The 16986-nt window shown below is 43.3% G+C and overlaps 1 protein-coding gene across 1 annotated transcript in view; it reads left to right on the forward strand.

Annotated features, from left to right (window-relative positions):
- DMC1 (DNA meiotic recombinase 1) overlaps positions 1–16986 on the forward strand; it is a 179680-nt gene that overhangs the window by 42640 nt on the left and 120054 nt on the right. The window contains exon 4 of the mRNA XM_075320887.1: positions 7897–8043. Within this exon, the coding sequence (XP_075177002.1) occupies positions 7897–8043 (147 nt within the window). The remainder of the gene's footprint in view (positions 1–7896; positions 8044–16986) is intronic.

Consider the following 16986-nt stretch of genomic DNA (forward strand, 5'->3'; position numbering starts at 1 on the left):
CTGCGGAGAAGAGAAGTACATTGGGCAAGCACATTGGGCATGGGATTTCTAAAAATCCTTCCACTGTGCTTCTACTGCACAATGCAGCGTTATGGACGCAGGGAAAACACTCTGCGCCCAAAACGCTGCAAATCCCGATTGTGGGCGCACAGCCTAAAATGCTACAATGGATGAATGGATAGATGTCAAACAAATATAACGTCCCACCCCCTGCATATTCTAAGCTGGCGCCCTTTAGTGCCTTTCATGTGGCACTAAAGGGTGCCTAGCCTTGTATTTAGCCCCCCAAAAAATTAATTAAAATAAACGACGTGGGGTCCCCCCTATTTTTGATAGCCAGCTAGGGTAAAGCAGACAGCTGTAGCCTGCAAACCACAGCTGACAGCTTCACCTTGGCTGGTGATCAATTTGGAGGGCTCCCCAGGCGTTTTTTAAAAAAAAAAAAAAAAACGTGGGGTCCCCCCAAATTAGATCACCAGCCAAGGTGAAGCAGACAGCTGGGGTCTGGTATTCTCAGGGTGGGAAGAGCCATGGTTATTGGACTCTTCCCAGCCTAAAAATAGCAGGCCGCAGCCGCCCCAGAAGTGGCGCATCCATTAGATGCGCCAATCCTGGCGCTTCGCTCCAGCTCATCCCGCGCCCTGGTGCGGTGGCAGACGGGGTAATATATGGGGTTGATACCAGCTGTAATGTCACCTGGCATCAAGCCCTGGGGTTAGTGATGTCACGGCATCTGAACAGATGCCCGACATCACTAACCCAGTCAAGAAATAGAAAAAAATAAAGACAAAAAAAAAATTTATTTGAAAAAAAACTCCCCGAAACATTCCTCTTTTACCAATTTATTGTAAATAAATAAATTTCGGTCGCTGTAATCCATTTTTGAGGTCCCACGCCGTCTCTGGATCTTCTAGAATATGGGGGGCACGTTCAGGGAACGTATCCCCCATTTTCTGGAAGAGCAAGCTCTCCATGAGCAGTGTGGGTGCAGTAATCTGAGAATACTGCACTCACACTGCCCCGGTCCAACCTAGGGCAGAGTGACCTGCAGTAACCTCATTCCAGAATATGAGGGGCACGCTCACAGAACGTACCCCCCATTTTCTGGAACAGCAGCCTCTCCATGTGAGGAGTGTGGCTGCAGATCACTGCACTCACCCTCCCCCGGTCCACAGTGGAGCCTGTGCATCAGCGACGTTAGCAGGATCCCTGCTTTCAGGGATCCAGCTGACAGCCGCTGTCTGCGCATGCGCCGCCAGCATTCAAGAGAAGGAGGCGGCGTGATCGCGGGGCCGGAGCACCAGCAGACAGGTAACGTATGACCGGGGGCTGGGGGGGGGGTGACGGAGGGTGACGGGGGGACCTGGGGACAACTTTCTGCCGCATGTGACGTGTCACATGCGGCAGAAAGAGTAGGATGAATGCGGCCGCCATTTTCCACGCTCCGGAGGGGGGAGGGGGGAGGCGGCTCTGGAGACCGGAGGGGGCTCCGGGGACCAGAGATCTCCGGTGTACCGGAGGAGGGGTCAGGGGGAGGACATTTCCCTCCGATCTGAAATGTTTGATCATTTCAGATCGGAGGGAAATGAATACAGAGCCGGCGGCGGCGGCAGTTTTCAGCGCGCGTCGGCGCCATCTTGGATTTTCCGGAGGGGGGGTAGGGGTGGTGGGGGGACTCTCCGGTACCGGGGGCTTTGGGGGCACTAGAGGATTATATTTATTTCTCATCTGACATGTTTGATCACGTCAGATGAGAAATAAATCAATTTTACCGGCCATTTTTTTTTTTTAATGTTGTCGCCGGTATACGGTGTATACCGGCGATCGCATTAACGGGGTCCAAAAAAAACACCCCGATTCATAATCTTGGGGGTCTCAGCTACCTCCGGTAGCTGAAACCCCCGAGATTTTTCGTCACTGGGGGGCGCTACAAGCTTTTTCCGGCCTGACGTCTCAAGACGTCGGAACAGAATAAGTACCCTGTTTTTCCGACGTCTTGAGACGTTAGGCCGTCGCTATGGGGTTAAAGACATTCTACATATTATTGTTTATTAATATTTTAAACAAAAACAAAACATGCAAACCAAATATGATCAGGCTTGTAATATATTATTGAATGTAATCAACATTTTATGACATTTCATAATATTTTCAATATTCATTGTTATTACCTTAAAATTAAATTATATTTTATTCAAAAATTATGAAAAATGAAAAAAAAAAAAAAAAAAAGATTTAGTCATAAAATGCATCATTACTATTACCAGACTCTTGACTCACACTTACAGTTAGGTCCAGAAATATTTGGACAGTGACACAAGTTTTGTTATTTTAGCTGTTTACAAAAACATGTTCAGAAATACAATTATATATATAATATGGGCTGAAAGTGCACACTCCCAGCTGCAATATGAGAGTTTTCACATCCAAATCGGAGAAAGGGTTTAGGAATCATAGCTCTGTAATGCATAGCCTCCTCTTTTTCAAGGGACCAAAAGTAATTGGACAAGGGACTCTAAGGGCTGCAATTAACTCTGAAGGCGTCTCCCTCGTTAACCTGTAATCAATGAAGTAGTTAAAAGGTCTGGGGTTGATTACAGGTGTGTGGTTTTGCATTTGGAAGCTGTTGCTGTGACCAGACAACATGCGGTCTAAGGAACTCTCAATTGAGGTGAAGCAGAACATCCTGAGGCTGAAAAAAAAGAAAAAATCCATCAGAGAGATAGCAGACATGCTTGGAGTAGCAAAATCAACAGTCGGGTACATTCTGAGAAAAAAGGAATTGACTGGTGAGCTTGGGAACTCAAAAAGGCCTGGGCGTCCACGGATGACAACAGTGGTGGATGATCGCCGCATACTTTCTTTGGTGAAGAAGAACCCGTTCACAACATCAACTGAAGTCCAGAACACTCTCAGTGAAGTAGGTGTATCTGTCTCTAAGTCAACAGTAAAGAGAAGACTCCATGAAAGTAAATACAAAGGGTTCACATCTAGATGCAAACCATTCATCAATTCCAAAAATAGACAGGCCAGAGTTAAATTTGCTGAAAAACACCTCATGAAGCCAGCTCAGTTCTGGTAAAGTATTCTATGGACAGATGAGACAAAGATCAACCTGTACCAGAATGATGGGAAGAAAAAAGTTTGGAGAAGAAAGGGAATGGCACATGATTCAAGGCACACCACATCCTCTGTAAAACATGGTGGAGGCAATGTGATGGCATGTGTATGCATGGCTTTCAATGGCACTGGGTCATTTGTGTTTATTGATGACATAACAGCAGACAAGAGTAGCCGGATGAATTCTGAAGTGTACCGGGATATACTTTCAGCCCAGATTCAGCCAAATGCCGCAAAGTTGATCGGACAGCGCTTCATAGTACAGATGGACAATGACCCCAAGCATACAGCCAAAGCTACCCAGGAGTTCATGAGTGCAAAAAAGTGGAACATTCTGCAATGGCCAAGTCAATCGCCAGATCTTAACCCAATTGAGCATGCATTTCACTTGCTCAAATCCAGACTTAAGACGGAAAGACCCACAAACAAGCAAGACCTGAAGGCTGCGGCTGTAAAGGCCTGGCAAAGCATTAAGAAGGAGGAAAACAGCGTTTGGTGATGTCCATGGGTTCCAGACTTAAGGCAGTGATTGCCTCCAAAGGATTCGCAACAAAATATTGAAAATAAAAATTTTTTTTTGGGGTTTGGTTTATTTGTCCAATTACTTTTGACCTCCTAAAATGTGGAGTGTTTGTAAAGAAATGTGTACAATTCCTACAATTTCTATCAGATATTTTTGTTCAAACTTTCAAATTTTACGTTACAATCTGCACTTGAATTCTGTTGTAGAGGTTTCATTTCAAATCCAATGTGGTGGCATGCAGAGCCCAACTCGCGAAAATTGTGTCACTGTCCAAATATTTCTGGACCTAACTGTATGTGACAATCTGCTTCTGCAGATGTTAGAGTAACACTTGTGGTAGGTATTGTTCTACTGGTACATGGCAATATTGTCACATCAGCACCTGAGGTAGAAGGTAATACCTGTGTGTTTTGAGCATACACAGATTGCCCAATCGGTTGAGTATATATAATATTTGGCTGAATTGGTTGTTGTGGAGTGTATGGGTAAGGATTTTGCATTTGTGGGGTCGTTAATAGTGATTGTGCACTAGTTTGGCCATGGAACAAAGATGGATTGTCATTTAATATTGGATTAATATTTGGTATATTTGGAAAAATGGTCGGATTAATTTGAGCTTGACTAAGTTGCTGTATTTGAGTGGGGAAAGTAGGGTTAACATTAACTGTTGATGGTAATGTACTAGTTGAGGGCATGTTGGTATGTTGGGCAGGCCACATTGATATATGAGAAGGTTGTGGCACATTCAATATGTTTGGAATATCATAGGTTCGAGAAGTAGGATTTGACAACTGACTAGTGATATTAGTTGAAGTTGGTTGGTTAGACATTGGTATAGATTGTGTTACTGCAACATCACTACTAGTGTCATGGAAATTAGTGCGCCTCTGCTCTATTGTTAGTAGAACATTATTTGGAAATGGTGTTTTTTTGACAGGCATCTATAAGGGTAATTATAGCAGCCCTAACCCTATCCTGATGTTCTGAATGTATTTTTGATAGACTTGTTGGCAATGATCTACAAAACCGTTCACAATCAGTTTCAGGAATTAAACTATTCATAATATTCATAACTCTTGTGTCAATTAATTCAGGCAAAGTTCTCATATCATCCCCCCTTCTCATTCTTCGACCCCTTAGTGTAATTGGATTAAAGCGTGGTACATTTGTTGCTATAGGAGATTGAGATCGACTTGGAATAGTGGGTTGTGTTGAAGTTTCCTTAGTTTGTACTGTTGATAACACACCTGTGTCACTGGTTTGATGTTCACTTTGATGACTGTCAGGTCTGTTAGTTTCTTGGGTATTGGCTACACATGGTTCAACTTCAGCCTCAGAAGTTGCAGATGCAGATTGTATTGTGCCTGATTGCTCATCTAAATCATCAAGATTGTCATCTGTCCTGTAATTATGTGAAAAAATTAAGAAAAAAATTATTTTGCATAGTAAATTTAGTTTTAAATTAACATTTATTGTTTAAAAAATTTAAAAACCATTATTTAATAAAAATGATGAAAGACAACGTACTGTGTGACCTCCATTATTGGTCTCAAGAAATCCAGATTATTAAAATAAACATAACGCCTTTTTCGGGTTGACAATGATGATGACGGAATGGGATTAAACTCCCTCCGATATTGATCTCTTGCAGATCTCCATCGTCTGCGAACTGTATCGACTATAGAAATAGTTGGAAAAAAAAAAAACCATTTTTTTTTTGGTTTTGGTATATTGTTTTTGTAAAATTTAAATTATATTTTTAAAGACAATAACATAAAACATATCAATAATGATGTAAAATAACAAATATTTGAAACACGAAAGATAGTATTACACATAGATTTTTTAGATGAAATGTAACAAATTAGTAGAGTCATAAATATAATAATTAAATTAGCTATCGTTACAATTCATCAAAAAAAAAAACCCATTACACATTTTTTTTTTTGGGATATAAAAAAAACAAAAAAAAAATATAGACTTGTAATAATCGGACATTTAGACAAAAACATTATTAAATTTGCAAATTGTGTGAAGGATGTTTAGAAGTGAAAATAACAATATGTTCTGTATATTTGAACATGCTACTATTATGGGACATTATAAATTCAATCTATATACATAGAGTATGTTTGAAAAATATTTAAAAAATGGAGAATTTATAATACTATTTTTAAATTTAAACACATAAAATAATTTTAAGAAAAAATATTTACATGACAATAGATAATAGAACCCAAAAAAAAAAAACTTACCAAAACGAGCACGTTTAACTGGAGAACATCGCTCCCATCCATTGTTTGGAAAAAGTTCTTGGGCAACATCCTCCCATGCCCTCTCCACTATTAGCCGATCCCTGTAGCCTTCCATTCTCGTGTCCCACAGTACAGGATGCCGTTCGACAGCAGAGATAATTCTTTCTGTATCAACTCGGGGAGACATTTTTTCTTTAAATTTTTAGACACACTTAAAGCACTGAAAAGGATTTATACATGTGCATTTGAAAATACACACAATGTGCCTAGCCAGCTAGTAATGCAGCACGCCTGCACGATTCTTATACCTTACACCTGCTGACCGATTTTACATTCACAATTGTTAAATCTGCAGCACGCACACGCACCATTAGAACACGTATCCGTGTTTAATTAATTGTTTGAACCAAATCATTGATTTTAATGGTGTCCGTGGATGCGTTCTCCGTGCACAAAACGGACATGCTGGCGTTTGACACGGCCCACAAAACGCATCACGGAGACGGACTAACGGACATAACCAAAAACGCAAATGTAACCGCTCAGATATAGTAACATTGGTGCACGTTTGGCCGTGTCTCCAGTATACACGGAAACGGACCAAACACGCACGTGTTTCACGGATGTGTGGCGGAGCCCTTATAAAAATTCAGCCGCCTCTAACCTTCTGCCAAAAAACAGCAGCCATGGAATCTCCTAAGTAATGGCCTAGCACTCTGAAAATAAAAATGGTAGAGGCCCAAAAAGCAGGAGAAGGCCATAACTAGATGAAGCATTTTCAAGTAGCCCTTTCCTCAGTTCGAAATGCAATTAAGAAATGGTCAGTTAACAGGAACAGTGGAAGTCAAGATAAGTTCTGGAAGACCAAGTAAAAGCTCTGTGACAACTGCTCATAGAATTTCTAGAGAGGCAAATAAGAGCCTCCGCCTGACTGCAAAAGACCTTCAGGAAGATTTAACAGACTCTGGAGTTGTGGTACATTGTTCTAATGTTCAAAGACTCCTGCACAAATATGGCCTGCATGGAAGAGTCATCAGAAGAAAACCTCTCCTGCGTCCTCACGATAAGATCAGTGTCAGAAGTATGCAAGGGAACATGTAAACAAGCCTGAAGCATTTTGGAAACAAGTCATGTGGACCGATGAGGTTAAAATAGAACTCTGCGGCCACATTGATCAAATATATGTGTGGAGAAAAAAGGGCACAGAATTTCAGGAAAGACCATGTCTCCAATCTTTAAGCATAGTGATGGATCAATCATGCTTTGTGGTTATGATGCAGCCAGTGGCACAGGGAACATTTCACGGGTAGAGGTAAGAATGGATTCAATTACATTTCCACAAATTCTTGATACAAACATAACAACATCTGTAAAAAAAAAAGCTAAATAGAGCATGGTTTCTACAGATGGATAATGATCCTAAAGACACATCAAAATCTCCAATAAACAAGCCCAAAAGGGAAAAGCTTAAGGTTTTACAAAGGCCCTCACAGTCCCCTGAACGGAAAATCATTGACAATCTGTGGCTAGACCTCAGAAGATCAGTGCATGCAAGGCGAGCCAGGAATCTGACAGAACTGGAAGACTTCTCCAAGGAAAAATGGATGAAAATCCCTCAAACAAGAATTGAAAGACTCTTGGCTGGCTACAAAAAAACGTTCACAAGCTGTGATACTTGCCAAAGGGGATGTTACTCGGTGCTAACCATATAGGGTGCCCAAACTTTTGCATCTGCCCATTTTCCTTTTTTGTTAATTTTAAAATATAAAAGATGAAAATATTTTTTTTCCTAAAATACAAAGGAAATGTGTAATCTTTAACGTTATGCCTTTTAGAGATAATTTCATCTTCAACTTGCTTAACTGTTCACAATAACAGCAATTTTGACCAGGTGTGCCCAAAACTTTACATGCCACTGTACTTTCATTTTTTTCTTTTGGAAAAGTGTTAAAATATTGCTTCTTTAGTTTTTTGAACATATACATTTTTTTCCCACAGAATGTTGCAGATATTAAGAAGCTTAAAACTGTAGGAATATGCACAGTAAAAGGGATTCAGATGACAACAAAAAAGACCTTGTGTAATATTAAGGGGCTGTCTGAAGCTAAAGTTGACAAAATAAAGGAAGCAGCAAACAAATTAATTGTAAGTTGTGCCATTGAAAAAGGGCCAAAAGTCTGCTCTCAATCCCACATTTCACAATTGGGGTGAGACTGCACTTTGCGTTTCCACCTGCGTTTCACCTGCTTTTTAGGTCCGTTTTGAGAAGCACCTTTTTCATGCCAAAAGACATGCGTTTTGATTTTCCAGCAAAGTCAATGGAAAATGGTGATTTTCAGACCGCACTTTGCGTTTCATTTGCATATTTTGTGGCAAAAAACATGCGTTCAAAGAAGCAGCATGTCAATTGTTTTTGCCACTTTAGGTGCGTTTTGCTAACATTGAGGTCAATGAGAAATGGCAAAAAACAAGATTCCTTCAAATTCCTGCGTTTTACCTGCTTTTTCAGTGCAGAAAACATGCGTTTTTGACTACCAAAACGCATGCTTTTTGGACTTCAAAATAATGATTTCATATGTCCCTTTGCACACACACAAAATCCGACAATTAAAATTGAGAAAAATATGCATTTATTGCTATTTAGTGATAAAATGTATATTACCGCTATAATTTTATGAATTATATCTATTTTCATTTTTTTCCCATTAATATTGATTTTATCCTTTTTTTTTCTATTTTTTTTCATTCTTTTTGACTGTTTAAACTTCATTAAGCAGTGTCTTGATGTTCAAAACGCATCTGTTAAACCGCAGGTGAAAACGCATGTAAAAAGCACTAAAAACGCATCTAAAACGTGGTAAATACGCATATGCGTTTTCAGCACTAAAGTTCAGAAAAAGGCAACTTTGGTCAAATCAATCAAGCCAAAAAGGTGCGTTTTGAACTGCAAGTAGGTGAACGCAAAGTGCGGTCTCAGCCTTAGGTGTTTCAATGACCATATTAGTTTTTATGTACTGTGTTCATTTTCAAATGCCACATTGTATGGATTTTAAACCTCTATCTGACCAGGGGATTTACTGTTTTTCTGATTTTCTTTTCTCTTCCCTTTCTTCCAAGAGCCACATGTTTTTCCACATAGCTTTTTTTTTTAGCGGGGTGAGAAATTCCTGAAAATGTAGAAAACGCTATTAACCTGCAGAGATTTTGGGTTATTCTGCAGGATAATAGCATTGTAAAGCTGTGCAGCCCTCGCACTGAAAGCCTTACCACTGAAAGGAAATCCTCTTCTTTCAGTCTGCTATGCACCTGACCAAATGGGGAAGGGGTGCTGCCTGACTAATGGGGGCATTGTAAGTAATATTTTCCAGCCTGATCTCCGGCTCTTCATCCCCTCTTTCTCTCCTCCCCCACTCCCTGTTATCATATTTGTTGTCCCTTGATTTTGGGTTAAAATATTTGGTATTTTTTTCCTTTTTCCTCCTTTTCAGGAGAAGACAGATTTGGATTGCTTTATCCTGGCAGTCTTCCTTTGCCCCCACCTATTAATTTTATCCATTCCCTGCTTTCACCTACAGGGGATTTATGGCTTGTTCCTCTTCTTATTTATTTGCTTTTAGTCCCATCCCTTAACCTCTTTGTATCTGAAGGTGCGTTGTTCTACCCTCCTTATGTATTTTGTTTTCTAACTTTTTAGTATAATAGTAAAAAAGGTTTAACTTATGTGTGCCATCCTGTAATACTTTACTTGGGTGATATAGTTCATTTGTTTTGCAGTATACAGCAGGTGAAATAAGTTTTGAACACGTCACCAATTTTCTAAGTAAATATATTTCTGAAGGTGCTATTGTTACTTACAGCAAAGATGGAACTGTAGCTGTATATTGAACAGGCCAAAAGACTACTACTCCAGCAGGATACAGCTAAACCCCCACTAAGGCTGGACTCAGACGAGCGTATGGCATCCGAATGCGACAGTATCGGATGCGATATGCTAATGACCCCTGGCTCAGGCTCTGCTGCGAGAGTGAGCCGAGTGTCATGCGACTGTGACCCGATCCTTCAATCAGGTCACAGCTGTGAAGCTGAGGATGGGCGCTGCGGAGGAGAGGGAGGGGTTAATCCCCCCCATCTCCTCCATTGTCAGCCTGTGCGTATATCGCACTGCACTGGGATAACATCCGAGTGCAGTCCGATTTATCTCTCACACCCATTCACTTGAATGGGTGCGAGGGATAAAGCTCTAGCAGAAAATCGCAGCATGCTGCCACTTTTCTCGCATCCAGAATCTGGATGCGAGAAAAGCTGACTAACTGCTCTCCCTCATTGACTAACATACAGTTAGGTCCAGAAATATTTGGACAGTGACACAAGTTTTGTTATTTTAGCTGTTTACAAAAACATGTTCAGAAATACAATTATATATATAATATGGGCTGAAAGTGCACACTCCCAGCTGCAATATGAGAGTTTTCACATCCAAATCGGAGAAAGGGTTTAGGAATCATAGCCTCCTCTTTTTAAAGGGACCAAAAGTAATTGGACAAGGGACTCTAAGGGCTGCAATTAACTCTGAAGGCGTCTCCCTTGTTAACCTGTAATCAATGAAGTAGTTAAAAGGTCTGGGGTTGATTACAGGTGTGTGGTTTTGCATTTGGAAGCTGTTGCTGTGACCAGACAACATGCGGTCTAAGGAACTCTCAATTGAGGTGAAGCAGAACATCCTGAGGCTGAAAAAAAAGAAAAAATCCATCAGAGAGATAGCAGACATGCTTGGAGTAGCAAAATCAACAGTCGGGTACATTCTGAGAAAAAAGGAATTGACTGGTGAGCTTGGGAACTCAAAAAGGCCTGGGCGTCCACGGATGACAACAGTGGTGGATGATCGCCGCATACTTTCTTTGGTGAAGAAGAACCCGTTCACAACATCAACTGAAGTCCAGAACACTCTCAGTGAAGTAGGTGTATCTGTCTCTAAGTCAACAGTAAAGAGAAGACTCCATGAAAGTAAATACAAAGGGTTCACATCTAGATGCAAACCATTCATCAATTCCAAAAATAGACAGGCCAGAGTTAAATTTGCTGAAAAACACCTCATGAAGCCAGCTCAGTTCTGGTAAAGTATTCTATGGACAGATGAGACAAAGATCAACCTGTACCAGAATGATGGGAAGAAAAAAGTTTGGAGAAGAAAGGGAACGGCACATGATCCAAGGCACACCACATCCTCTGTAAAACATGGTGGAGGCAACGTGATGGCATGGGCATGCATGGCTTTCAATGGCACTGGGTCACTTGTGTTTATTGATGACATAACAGCAGACAAGAGTAGCCGGATGAATTCTGAAGTGTACCGGGATATACTTTCAGCCCAGATTCAGCCAAATGCCGCAAAGTTGATCGGACGGCGCTTCATAGTACAGATGGACAATGACCCCAAGCATACAGCCAAAGCTACCCAGGAGTTCATGAGTGCAAAAAAGTGGAACATTCTGCAATGGCCAAGTCAATCACCAGATCTTAACCCAATTGAGCATGCATTTCACTTGCTCAAATCCAGACTTAAGACGGAAAGACCCACAAACAAGCAAGACCTGAAGGCTGCGGCTGTAAAGGCCTGGCAAAGCATTAAGAAGGAGGAAACCCAGCGTTTGGTGATGTCCATGGGTTCCAGACTTAAGGCAGTGATTGCCTCCAAAGGATTCAAAATATAAAAAAAGCAACAATAAGAGGATAATGTCCTCCAAAAATCAAGTATTACTCACAGCAAGTTGGGCTGCAGTGTGTACATCGCCCTGGCCAAAAACTGATGCTCTAGCAGGATACAGCTAAACCCCCACTAAGTGAAGGCATCACAGGTGCAGGAGAAGCAGATCACACACACACCTTCATGGAATGGAGGGGAGGTGACTGCTAGATGATAAAACTGCACACAAGTGGCTTGCATAGAGCGCTGTTCACATGCAGATGACACAGTCACAAACCCGCAGCCTATTAGGTAACGCCCTTCTATTAGATCAGGCGGGCTGCCAAGCCGTACTCCACTGTATATCATGCACGGACAGACACTCTACAATGCAAGGCCCAACAGAAAGGGGCCTGGCTGTATCCTGTACAAACAAAAAAATATGAGGTTTTTGTTGGTATTTATGGCCATAAAACGTAAGCCTACACCCTCGTCACGGGACCTCATGTCTGTAGGTCCCTACACTAAATATAAAAAAAGCAACAATAAGAGGATAATGTCCTCCAAAAATCAAGTATTACTCACAGCAAGTTGGGCTGCAGTGTGTACATCGCCCTGGCCAAAAACTGATGCTCTAGCAGGATACAGCTAAACCCCCACTAAGTGAAGGCATCACAGGTGCAGGAGAAGCAGATCACACACACCCCTTCATGGAATGGAGGGGAGGTGACTGCTAGATGATAAAACTGCACACAAGTGGCTTGCATAGAGCGCTGTTCACATGCAGATGACAGTCACAAACCCGCAGCCTATTAGGTAACGCCCTTCTATTAGATCAGGCGGGCTGCCAAGCCGTACTCCACTGTATATCATGCACGGACAGATACTCTACAATGCAAGGCCCAACAGAAAGGGGCCTGGCTGTATCCTGTACAAACAAAAAAATATGAGGTTTTTGTTGGTATTTATGGCCATAAAACGTAAGCCTACACCCTCGTCACGGGACCTCATGTCTGTAGGTCCCTACACTAAATATAAAAAAAGCAACAATAAGAGGATAATGTCCTCCAAAAATCAAGTATTACTCACAGCAAGTTGGGCTGCAGTGTGTACATCGCCCTGGCCAAAAACTGATGCTCTAGCAGGATACAGCTAAACCCCCACTAAGTGAAGGCATCACAGGTGCAGGAGAAGCAGATCACACACACACCTTCATGGAATGGAGGGGAGGTGACTGCTAGATGATAAAACTGCACACAAGTGGCTTGCATAGAGCGCTGTTCACATGCAGATGACACAGTCACAAACCCGCAGCCTATTAGGTAACGCCCTTCTATTAGATCAGGCGGGCTGCCAAGCCGTACTCCACTGTATATCATGCACGGACAGACACTCTACAATGCAAGGCCCAACAGAAAGGGGCCTGGCTGTATCCTGTACAAACAAAAAAATATGAGGTTTTTGTTGGTATTTATGGCCATAAAACGTAAGCCTACACCCTCGTCACGGGACCTCATGTCTGTAGGTCCCTACACTAAATATAAAAAAAGCAACAATAAGAGGATAATGTCCTCCAAAAATCAAGTATTACTCACAGCAAGTTGGGCTGCAGTGTGTACATCGCCCTGGCCAAAAACTGATGCTCTAGCAGGATACAGCTAAACCCCCACTAAGTGAAGGCATCACAGGTGCAGGAGAAGCAGATCACACACACACCTTCATGGAATGGAGGGGAGGTGACTGCTAGATGATAAAACTGCACACAAGTGGCTTGCATAGAGCGCTGTTCACATGCAGATGACACAGTCACAAACCCGCAGCCTATTAGGTAACGCCCTTCTATTAGATCAGGCGGGCTGCCAAGCCGTACTCCACTGTATATCATGCACGGACAGACACTCTACAATGCAAGGCCCAACAGAAAGGGGCCTGGCTGTATCCTGTACAAACAAAAAAATATGAGGTTTTTGTTGGTATTTATGGCCATAAAACGTAAGCCTACACCCTCGTCACGGGACCTCATGTCTGTAGGTCCCTACACTAAATATAAAAAAAGCAACAATAAGAGGATAATGTCCTCCAAAAATCAAGTATTACTCACAGCAAGTTGGGCTGCAGTGTGTACATCGCCCTGGCCAAAAACTGATGCTCTAGCAGGATACAGCTAAACCCCCACTAAGTGAAGGCATCACAGGTGCAGGAGAAGCAGATCACACACACACCTTCATGGAATGGAGGGGAGGTGACTGCTAGATGATAAAACTGCACACAAGTGGCTTGCATAGAGCGCTGTTCACATGCAGATGACACAGTCACAAACCCGCAGCCTATTAGGTAACGCCCTTCTATTAGATCAGGCGGGCTGCCAAGCCGTACTCCACTGTATATCATGCACGGACAGACACTCTACAATGCAAGGCCCAACAGAAAGGGGCCTGGCTGTATCTTGTACAAACAAAAAAATATGAGGTTTTTGTTGGTATTTATGGCCATAAAACGTAAGCCTACACCCTCGTCACGGGACCTCATGTCTGTAGGTCCCTACACTAGAGCATCAGTTTTTGGCCAGGGCGATGTACACACTGCAGCCCAACTTGCTGTGAGTAATCCTCCAAAGGATTCGCAACAAAATATTGAAACTAAAAAATTTTTTTTGGGTTTGGTTTATTTGTCCAATTACTTTTGACCTCCTAAAATGTGGAGTGTTTGTAAAGAAATGTGTACAATTCCTACAATTTCTATCAGATATTTTTGTTCAAACCTTCAAATTAAACGTTACAATCTGCACTTGAATTCTGTTGTAGAGGTTTCATTTCAAATCCAATGTGGTGGCATGCAGAGCCCAACTCGCGAAAATTGTGTCACTGTCAAAATATTTCTGGACCTAACTGTAGGTCCGAGTGCAATCTGAGATTTTCTCACATTGCACTCATCCGATTTTCACGCTCGTGAGAGTGTACCCTACGTGGAAGCATCACAGGTGCAGAAGGAGCAAATCGCACACCCTTCCAAACATGGAGGAGGCGATTGCTGGATTGTAAAACTGCACACTGATGGCTTGCATAGAGCACTGTTCACACTAGCAGACGCACAGTCAGAAACCCACAGCCTATTAGGCAACGTCCATACTATTAGATCAGGCGGGCTGCCAAGCCGTACCTCAACTGCGCACTACATATGGCCATAACGCTAACAAAAAAACTCATTTTTTTGTACGGGATACAGCCAGGCCCCTTTTGGTTAAGCCTTGCTATTAGAGTCCATGTCCCTATGTAGTGCGCAGTTGGGGTACGGCTTGGCAGCCCGCCTGATCTAATAGTATGGGCGTCGACTAATAGGCTGCGGGTTTGTGACTGTGTGTCTGCTAGTGTGAACAGTGCTCTATACAAGCCATCAGTGTGCAGTTTTACCATCCAGAAATCGCCTCCTCCATGTTTGGAAGTGTGTGTGATTTGCTCCTCCTGCACCTGTGATGCCTCCACTTAGTGGGGGTTTAGCTGTATCCTGCTGGAGTCTTTTGGCCTGGTCAATATACAGCTACAGTTCCATCTTTGCTGTAAGTAATGATATTTATTCCTCTTTTTTGCTTTTTTATATTATGAAGGTGCTATTGACATACATTTATCACCATATGTCAGTAACAACCCATTTCTTCATCGTTCCTTATGGGAGACCCAGACCATGGGTGTATAGCTTCTGCCTCCGGAGGACACACAAAGTACTACACTCAAGCGTGTAGCTCCTCCCTCCTAGCATATACACCCCCTGGTAGCCAGTCCTAGCCAGTTTCAATGCTTTGTGTTCAGGAGGTCACACACACACATGCATTCTCTGATTTTTGATTTTTGATTTTTTGGATTTCAAAGATTTGGAAGAAAAGCGGGTCCAGTCTGGACTCCCGGCATGTCCCTTCTCACCCCACTGTGTCGGCGGTGCTGTTAAGGTTGATTTTACAAGGCTGGAGCCTTCACATGCCGCACTCCTTCACCATCCCCTGGGGCTCTGGCTTGAAGTGGGAGCCATCACGGTTCTCACTGCTTTGCAGGAGACCGGTCTCCATCCGCAGCCCTGTTCAGGATTCTGCCGGACGGAGCGTTTAACTTCCCCCTAGGGACATGGCCCTGCGTCTCAAAAGCTAAGTATTGAGACGTCTTTACCACAGAAAGTGGTCTTTCCAGGGGTCCCTTGTACTTTATTTATTGGGGGGAGTGTGTTATATGACTGTGGTAACATTTCTGGCCGGTTCTCCAGTTTTCACTGGAGAACCGCGCCGATGGTGCCTGCACGCTGGCCGCATGTTTAAATCTAGGCCCCGGCTTCGCCTGAGGCCTAGTTTCGGTTTCACTGCCCCTGCATATTAGTTATGCAGAGGGACAGTGTGGCTCCGCCCAGCGGCTGTGCAGCACAGGGAACGGACACTCCTCACTGAGGAAAGATTCCCTCCCCTGTATACCTCATTTGCCCGCTCTCAGAATAGGCCCCGCCCCCTCTCCTCGCTCCGGTCGCCATTTTCTCAGCGTTCTCAATGTCTGCATAGGCACAGAGATACCACATTGTGACAAATGGGGGCCTGGGCTGGGGGACTGGAGGGCACAGAAATGTATGTTAAACGGTCTGGCAAGCCACAACCTCCAGTTGTGCAGCTGCTTATATTCTCTGTTTATATACTCTGTTGGGGGTCATTTTGGAGATGCATTCCCTCACAGAGCCCCCACTTCTGCAGCATGTCTCACATCAGAGCAAGGCTGCAAGGCTGTTCTTAATATGCACTGCATGTAGACTCGTACTGCCTGTACTGAGCACATAAACATCAGCCTGGAGGCTCATCAGTGGTCCCTCCAGCTGCTCCAGTGGTGCTGAGCATGCATTAGCCCCCTTCTCAGGGCGCTTCTGCTGCTACGGCTCGCTCAGCAAGCTCTCAGAGGACTCTTCATCTGGTCTCAGTCCCCGTCCTCCTAAAATGGAGACGCAGGGTCCCCTGTCCTTCCCCGTCCCGCAGCTCTGATTCACGAGCTGACTCACTGGACGAGGAGGATGTCTTTACTGGGGGCTCGGACGCTACTTAATGTACCATTGATCTGTCCAAAGGTGATGCAGATGCTAATGATTTGATTGCGTCCATTATATTTGTACTGGACCTCAATCCGCCTGTATCAGGGGAGTATCCCCCTCTGGCAGAAAGGCATCAGTATACCTTAATGAGAACAAGGAGTGTGTTCCTTAACCACTCCAGTTTTCAGCCCACTGGACCAAGCCCAGAGCCTGTCCTGACAGACGCTCCCAAAGCGTGGTTCTGATGACTGTTTCCCCCTTCCACCACAGGTGGTCAAGGAGTGGGCTCATTCACCAAGGGTGGTCCCTCCGGTGTCTAGTATTTCAGCCCGGATAGTTGTATCAGTGGCTGA

Source organism: Anomaloglossus baeobatrachus, chromosome 8, assembly GCF_048569485.1.
Source record: "Anomaloglossus baeobatrachus isolate aAnoBae1 chromosome 8, aAnoBae1.hap1, whole genome shotgun sequence".
In the NCBI taxonomy this organism is placed as follows: domain Eukaryota; kingdom Metazoa; phylum Chordata; class Amphibia; order Anura; family Aromobatidae; genus Anomaloglossus; species Anomaloglossus baeobatrachus.